General features: G+C 45.7%; 1 protein-coding gene across 1 annotated transcript in view; it reads left to right on the plus strand.

The window, feature by feature from the left end:
- The window catches only part of SIK2 (salt inducible kinase 2), a gene marked incomplete at its 5' end in the record, with an annotated part of 23,704 nt that overhangs the window by 8,827 nt on the left and 6,279 nt on the right, over positions 1 to 8,598 (plus strand). Inside the window, 8 exons of the mRNA XM_057386780.1 lie at positions 662 to 725; positions 1,190 to 1,470; positions 2,105 to 2,228; positions 2,717 to 2,943; positions 4,104 to 4,256; positions 5,262 to 5,417; positions 6,237 to 6,465; positions 7,165 to 7,515. Coding sequence (XP_057242763.1) covers positions 662 to 725; positions 1,190 to 1,470; positions 2,105 to 2,228; positions 2,717 to 2,943; positions 4,104 to 4,256; positions 5,262 to 5,417; positions 6,237 to 6,465; positions 7,165 to 7,515 — 1,585 coding nt within the window. The remainder of the gene's footprint in view (positions 1 to 661; positions 726 to 1,189; positions 1,471 to 2,104; positions 2,229 to 2,716; positions 2,944 to 4,103; positions 4,257 to 5,261; positions 5,418 to 6,236; positions 6,466 to 7,164; positions 7,516 to 8,598) is intronic.

Genomic DNA, 8,598 nt, shown 5'->3' on the forward strand with positions numbered 1-8,598 from the left:
AGGAGGAGGAGGAGGGAAGGCAGCAGGGACGTTCTCTCCCCGTTTCTGACGAGTTGGGATCAGAGCTGGCCTTGGCCCCTGGCAGCTCCGGGGCTCGGTGACGTCCCTGGGACCCGACCTTGACACGGAGCCCTGGCACCCAGCCTGGTCCCTGACACCAGCCTGGCCCCTGGCACCCAGCCTGGCCCCTGGCACCCAGCCTGGCCCCTGGCACCCAGCGGGGCTCTCTTTGATGGCACTCACAGTCCCAAAGTTCACCCTTTGGGTGGTGTTGGGTTTGCTGACCCCGATCCCATACAGGGCTCTCGTGGATTTAAGGTTCCACCTGTTCAGGGCTTTAGGGGAGTTTCCTTATAACAAAATGTTTCTTTATAGCAAAATTTGTTCATTATCTGCTCCAAAACCCTCTGCTGGTCCCAAAATGCTTCATTTTTGGGTGATTTCACGGGAAGAATTCTATGGAAGGGCTGCTGGAGCTTCTGCTGGGAAATCGCCCCCATTCCTTCCCCAGAGTCAGCAGGGTCAGTTCTGGGCTGCTGCTCTAAAACAGCTCCAGGGGAACTTTTTTSGGGTCTTCATTAAATATTTCTTCAATTCTTTGATTCTGGGGGTTCTCTCCTGGTTTTGTGGCTCAGGGTTTTCTCGTGGTTTTGTCACTCAGGATTTTCTCCTGGATTTGTCACACAAAGTTTTCTTCTGGTTGATACCAGACCGTAACTGGTCCCGTATGAAGCCATAAAAACCAACATTTTAATGAATTTTTGATTTCTGGAGTGGTGATTCTGCGAGAGCAGCAGACAATCCAGTAGCAATGTCCTTCCCTGTCAAAACCCCGCTGTTTTCCCATTCCTGTTGCTCTTGGCACAGCTCCTTCCTCCCAAATCCAAACCTGTCAGAATCCTTTTCCTAAGGAAAGCCCAGGAAATCTCAGCTCTCAGATTGGCAAATCCATAATCTCATTTCTCATCTCTGCCTGTCAGTTTGTTGGATTTCACTGATGTCTGTTCACGGATTGGTGYAAATTCCCTCAAAACCTTTCCACGTTGGGAAGATTTTGCAGCATTTTAATAATAGTTATTAATATTATAATGATATTATATTTATTATAATATATTAGTATTATAATTGTAATTATAATTAATTATAATATATATTCATTATATTATATTAATATTATTATAATAACAAGAAAACAGCAACAGAGACACCCAACATCCAAATATTTTCACTGGGACACCCCACAAAACGATTTGGGATGGAACCAGCGTGGATTTTCACATCTTTATGGTGCAGTGGGAGTTTGGGGTGACTTTTCCTTTATTTTTTTTTATTTTTTTTCCCACAGATTTTGGCTTTGGGAATTTCTATAAGAGCGGGGARCCTCTGACAACGTGGTGTGGGAGTCCCCCCTACGCAGCCCCGGAGGTGTTTGAAGGGCAGCAGTACGAGGGACCCCAGCTGGATATTTGGGTACCAAATTTGAATTTTTAGTTCAAATTTTCACTCCTTTAAAATTTTAACCCCTTTAAAATTTTAATTCCTCCTTTAAAATTTTAACTCCTTTATTTTAACCGCTGAAAACGGAATATTTGAGCTGCATTCCAATCAGCTTTTGGGAAGGAATCTTTGATTTCTCCCTTCAGAGGTTGCTTTTCATTCCTAATTTGGTTTTGGGGTGGGAGATTTGTTTTTTTTGATTTGGGTTTTATTTTTGTTTGTGTTTCGTTGGGGTTTTTTTTAGGGTTTTTTTTCTAGTGGTTTTTTTGTTTGTTTGTTTTGATGAGTTTTTTGTTTGTTTTGTGGTTTTTTTTGGTGGGCTTTTTTTGTTTCCGTTGGGGTTTTTTTTTGGTGGGTTTTTTGTTTGTTTGGGTCTTTTTCCTTTGGGTTTTTTATGGTTATGGCTGAGATCAATAAAAATACCCTGAATTTTCACCCTAAATTTGGACTCAATTTCCATTTCTCATCCAGCCACGTGTGTGCAGCTCCCTTTTCCTCATCCAAACCCCCCCAGAATTATTTCCTGTGACAGAACCTTCCTTTTCCACCTTGGAGACTTTTCCTGGAGCTCAGATTTGGACTGAAAATCCCATTTTTTTCCCCGCAGAGCATGGGGGTGGTGCTGTACGTGTTGGTGTGTGGGGCACTGCCCTTTGATGGTCCCACTCTGCCCATCCTGAGACAGAGAGTGCTCGAGGGACGCTTCAGGATCCCCTATTTCATGTCAGAAGGTAAAAAAAGATGGGTTTTCCCTCTCCTGGTGGGGTTTTGGGTCAATTCTGGGATTATCTGGGGGGTGGCACTGATGTGTTTGAAGAATTTGGGCTTTTTCCCCTCTTTAATTTTAATTTAATTAATTAATTTAATTAATTCCCCTATTTAATTTTAATTTCAATTTCAATTTTAATTTCAATTTCAATTTTAATTTCAATTTTAATTCTAATTTTAATTTAATTTTAATTTTTATTTTTATTTATTTAAAATTACCAACTTCCATCCTTCCATGAGTGAGCAGTTGGAGCAGAGCTCTTGCCCATCTCATCCCTTTTTTTCTCTTTATTTCATAAAATCCTACTTAACCCCATGGAACTGAGTTGAATTTTAGTGGCTTTCAGTGAATTTTAATGTTGTTTTGAAAGATTCAGAGCATCACTTCTGTCAGCAGCTCTGGGCTGGTCAATAATTCAGATTTTTTATTTGTTTTTCTCGTCCTTAACAGAGTGTGAGCACCTGATCAGGAGGATGCTGGTCCTGGACCCGTCCAAACGTTTGAGCATCGCTCAGATCAAGGAGCACAAGTGGATGTTGGTGGAGGTTCCTGCCCAGAGACCCCTCCTGTACCCCCCAGGGGATGAGAAYGAGAATGAGCCTGCCCTGGGAGAGTACAACGAGCAGGTGCTGAGGCTGATGCACAGCCTGGGCATCGACCAGCAGAAAACTCTGGAGGTAAAATATGCTGGGATGRGGTGAAACGTGCTGAAATTGGGGTAAAATGCATTGAAATTGGGGTAAAACAGACTGAGGTGGGGATAAAATACATTGAAATGGGGTAAAATATGCTGAAATGGAGGTAAAATACACTGAAATTGGGGTAAAATACACTGAAATTGGGGTAAAATACACTGAAATGAGGTAAAACACGCTCGGGTGGGGGTGAAACACTGAAACTGGGGTAAAATGCATTGAAATTGGGGTAAAACAGACTGAGGTGGGGATAAAATACATTGAAATTGGGGTAAAACACACTGAGATGGAAGTAAAATATGCTGAGATGAGGTGAAACACACAGAGACGGGGATAAAATACAGTGAAATTTGGGTAAAATACACTGAAATGGGGTAAAATATGCTGAGATGAGGTGAAACATGCAGCTGCTGTGCCTGCCCTGTCCCAAAGCGTTCTTGCCAACCACAAATCCAGAATTTCTGTGGGATTGACACCATCAACTGCGTCAGGACTCAGCTCAGTCCCTCCTGCAGGTTCAGAGGGGTCCCTGGATGGACACCTGAGTTTCTTGGAGCTCAGCACCCATCTGCTGTGAAATCTTTCCATTTTAGAGGAACGTTTGCCTCCCCTCTGCCCCAGAAATGCCCCAAAATCCCCGTTTTTTCGCGGTAGAACAGCCACAAATCCAGAATTTCTGTGGGATTAATGCCATCAATTGCTTCAGGACTCAGCTCAGTCCCTCCTGCAGGTTCAGAGGGACACTTGGATGGACATCTGAGTTGTCTTGGAGCTCAGCACCCATCTGGTGTGAAATCTTTCCAGTTTAGAGGAACGTTTGCCTCCCCTCTGCCCCAGAAATGCCCCAAAATCCCCGTTTTTCGCGGTAGAACAGCCACAAATCCAGAATTTCTGTGGGATTAACACCATCAATTGATTCAGGACTCAGCTCAGTCCCTCCTGCAGGTTCAGAAGGGTCCCTGGATGGACACCTGAGTTGTCTGGGAGCTCAGCACCCATCTGATGTGACACCTTTCCAGTTTAGAGGAACATTTGCCTCCCCTCTGCCCCAGAAATCCCCCAAAATCCCCGTTTTTCGCGGTAGAACAGGGCACACACCCCACTCTGGCTGCTGCCCCACTCTGTGTCCTTCCCTCCCGCAGTCCCTGCAGAACAAGAGCTACAAYCACTTCGCTGCCATCTATTACCTGCTGGTGGAGAGGCTGAAATCGCACCGCAGCAGCTTCCCCGTGGAGCAGCGCGTGGACGCGCGCCAGCGCCGGCCCAGCACCATCGCCGAGCAGAGCGTGGCCAAGGTGAGCTTGGCYTTCATAAAAARTAGCCAAGATTGTGGTRTTTCTCCTCCATGCAGGYYRTTAACACTCCCTTTCTTTTCCCAGGATTCAGTCRTACACMATAATTGGTTGAGTTTTAKATTTAGGACTTGTGGGGCCACTTTTTTCCCCCATAGGGATCCTATCAAAGAAGGTCAAAAATGCCAAAATCTCTGTGATTATTATTCTCTCCAGAGTAGCAATACCTTTTTTATAACCCAGGCTGATGCTTTAGGAATATCTTCACACAGCTTCAAGTTGTTTCCAAAAATGTTAATTGGGTTTGTGGCCATTCCAAATGTAAAGCTGCTTTCCAGCRTGATTTATYTCAGGATAATCCCTTTTTCCAAGGAAATTAAGGCACGTTTTATGACACCCAGCACTATATTGCTAAGCCTTCTGTAAATGCAGGGAACCCAGCACGCCACCATTTTTTTAAGAAACTTTTAGCTATTTATCAAACTTTGCTTTTCAATCTCTGAGCACATTTGGCCCTTCTGAAAATGAAACTCCACTCCACTCCTCCAAAATGTCTCCATTCCCGGCCTGTTCTCCCTCCTGTTCTCCCCCACAGCAATCAGAGCACCTTAAAAAAGTAATTTTACCTTAAAAAAGTCATTTTACCTTTAAAAAAGTTGCTTTACGCAGCCCTGAGCCTGCTGGTACCAGTCAGGAGCTTTTGTACTGAGTAAAAAAAAGGGAATTTCAGCCCCAAACTCAGTGAGTGCTGCTGGGAATAAGTCAGCTCCAATAAGTACCGAGCTTAATGACATTTGGGGTTTGCTTGTGTGTTTTGGGGGTGGGATTGTTATTTTTTTTTGTAGTTTGAAGGCTAAGAATGTTATTCATCTCAAACCAAGAAACAAATCTTGCACTTCTGCTTTGGCAGCGGGGCTGTGCATTGTTTAATCCMTGACTCTGGATGTTCTCTACCTAAAACCATTCCAGTTTTGAGTTTTTAACATCTGATTTTATTTTTTTTTTTAGGCTCAAGCTGTGGTGCCCTCGGTGAACCTGCACTCCCAAAACCCGAGGCTGCTGCAGTCTCCAGGTCTTCCCTCAGCCTCGGGAGCAGAATCCTTTTCCTTCCCTGCCTCCAGGGAGGCGGCGTTTATGGAGGAGGAAAGAGTTGAGACACCAAAGGTACGGCTTCAAATCACCCCATTCTTTTTTGGGTTTGTTTTTCCCAGAAGTCATTACAGCTAAAAAGGATTTCTGTCTTTTAAAAGCACAGTGCTGCCTCCTGAAATGGGAATATTTAAGTGTCAGAGTTGCAGGAATTCTGCATTTTTTYCCTGTAACTCCCCCCAGCTGTTTGTTTTTTCATCATGAACCTTGTTAAGGGAACGTCAGGAGGAAATTTTTAAGAATTGTACAGGACAAACTTAAATCTGACTTAATTCAGCAGAGTTCAAGACCCCMGCTGCCTTCAGGGGTGCTCTCTTCTCTGCAAAGAGAGCTGGGCACAGAGCTGGGCACAAAGCTGGGCACAAAACTGGGCACTAACAGAGCTAGGCTCAAACCAAGCTGGGCACAAACAGAGCTGGGCACAAAGCTGGACACAGAGCTGGGCTCAAACAGAGCTGGGCATAAACAAAGCTGGGCACAAACAAAGCTGGGCACAGAGCTGGGCTCAAACAAAGCTGGGCTCAAACCAAGCTAGGCTGAAACCAAGCTGGGCTCAAACCAAGCTGGGCACAAACAAAGCTGGGCTCAAACCAAGCTGGGCACAAACAAAGCTGGGCACAAACAAAGCTGGGCTCAAACCAAGCTGGGCACAGAGCTGGGCTCAAACCAAGCTGGGCACACACCAAGCTGGGCTCAAACCAAGCTGGGCACAAACAAAGCTGGGCACAAACAAAGCTGGGCACAAACCAAGCTGGGCACAGAGCTGGGCACAAACAAAGCCGGGCTCAAACCAAGCTGGGCTCAAACTAAGCTGCCCCATCTCTGTGCCCCCAGGTGAACGGCTGCCTGCTGGACCCCGTGCCTCCCGTGGTGATGAGGAAGGGATGCCAATCGCTGCCCTCCAGCATGATGGAAACCTCCATCGATGAAGGAATTGAGACKGAAGGAGAGGCAGAGGAGGATCCAGCCCAAGCCTTCGCTGCCCTGCAGGCGGCTCGGGGTGGGAAGAGGCGGCACACCCTGGCAGAGGTCACCAACCAGCTGGTGATGGTGCCAGGCCCAGGTACAGAGCTCAGCTCAAAGCTCGTTTTCTCCCTCAGAACTCAGTCTAATTAACTAGCAAAGAAAAACGTGAGGTTTTGAGAGTGATGAGTTTGAGAGTTTGAGTTTGTTGGAAAAGCCAAAGGGAAAAAAACAACAAAACATCCCCAAATCTGCTGTAGAAACGGCATAAAATCAAATGTGCAGGTGGTAAAAGTCATGTGGAACCCAAACAGCAACTGGAAAAATCTGGCAAATTGGCTGCTTTTCCAACTAAATGTCCCCAAATGATTCTGGGGAAATAAAACCCTTTGGACTCCAAAAGCAGWGAGGTGACAAAGCTTGTCAGGTTACAGTCTCATCAGGATTATCTATGGGGAGGAAAAAAACCCCCGAAACGCTTTCCAGGCAAGGCAGTGAACACCTTCAAAGGGTCTGATGCTGCAAAACAATGCAAAAACCAAACCAGTGGCAAATCCCCATTCTGGAAAAGGCAGTGAACACCTGCACAGCGTCTGATGCTGCAAAACAATGCAAAAAACAGTGGCAAATCCCCATTCTGGAAATCCCCAAAAACGCCTGTTGGACTTGACAATTTGTTTATGAAACTTGACAATTCCTTTATGAAATTTGACGTTTTTGGCTGTTCACTCTGAGACAGCTGCTGTTGGCAGGGGTAGCTGCGCTCACCTTTAATCCTGGTTTTTGGTTTCTGTCCCAGGAAAAGTCTATTCCYTGGACGAGAACTCATCCCTGGGCAGCATCGACTCCGAGTACGACATGGGCTCCATGCAGAGGGATCTGAAGCTGCTGGGAGAGGCTCCTTCCCTGAAGGAGATGGTGCTGAGCAGCCAGCAGAGCCCGCGGGTGGCGGCGCCGCTGCTGGGGCTGCGTCCGGCCAACCCCGCCATGCAGGCGCTGGGCTGCCACAARCGGGAGGCGCACAACCGCTCCCCGGTCAGCTTCCGAGAGGGGCGGCGCGCCTCCGACACCTCCCTGACACAAGGTACCACCCCTGCTGCTGCCAGATGGGGAGAGGGATTGAGAGATGTTATCGGTGTTGATAGGCTGGGTTAGTAACGGCTGGATTGATAACCTGTGTCAGTAACAGCTGGATTGATAACCTGTGTCAGTAACAGCTGGATTGATAACCTGTGTTAGTAACAGCTGGATTGATAGCCCTTATCAGTATTGATAGGCTGTGTCAGTAACAGCTGGATTGATAACCTGGATCAGTAACAGCTGGATTGATAGCCGTTATCGGTGTTGATAGGCTGTGTCAGTAACAGCTGGATTGATAACCTGGATCAATGTTGATAGGCTGTCAGTAACAGCTGGATTGATAGCCCTGATCAGTATTGATAATCTGGATCAGTAATGATAGCCTGTGTCAGTAACAGCTGGATTGATAACCTGGATCAGTAATGATAGGCTGTGTCAAAAACAGCTGGATTGATAGCCCTTATCAGTAATGATGCATTGATAACCCTTATCAGTGTGATAGGATGTGTCAGAAACAGCTGGATTGAGAACCTGGATCAGTAACAGCTGGATTGATAGCCGTTATCGGTGTTGATAGGCTGTGTCAGAAACAGCTGGATTGATAATCTGGATCAATGTTGATAGGCTGTCAGTAACAGCTGGATGGATAACCTGGATTGATAATGATAGGCTGTGTCAGGAACAGCTGGATTGATAGCCCTGATGAGTATTGATAAGCTGGATCAGTAATGATAGGCTGTGTCAGTAACAGCTGGATTGATAACCTGGATCAGTAACAGCTGGATTGATAACCCTTTTCAGTGTTGATAGGCTGTGTCAAAAACAGCTGGATTGATAACCCTTATCAGTAATGATGCATTGATAACCCTTATGAGTATTGATAGGCTGTGTCGGTAACACCTGGATTGATAACCCTTATCAGTGTTGATAGGCTGTGTCAGAAACAAACTGACCTGGATTGATAACCTGGATCAGTGACAGCTGGATTGGTAGCCCTTATCAGTTTCAATAGGCTGTGTCAGTAACAGCTGAATTGATAACCCTTATCAGTGTTGATAAACTGTGATAACCCTTATCAGTAATGATGCATTGATAACCGGGATCAATAATAGCTGCATTGATAATCAGTATCAATAACAGCTGGATTGATAAC

Source organism: Malurus melanocephalus, unplaced genomic scaffold, assembly GCF_030028575.1.
Source record: "Malurus melanocephalus ecotype Western Australia unplaced genomic scaffold, MMel_1.1 scaffold_1051, whole genome shotgun sequence".
Lineage (NCBI taxonomy): Eukaryota > Metazoa > Chordata > Aves > Passeriformes > Maluridae > Malurus > Malurus melanocephalus.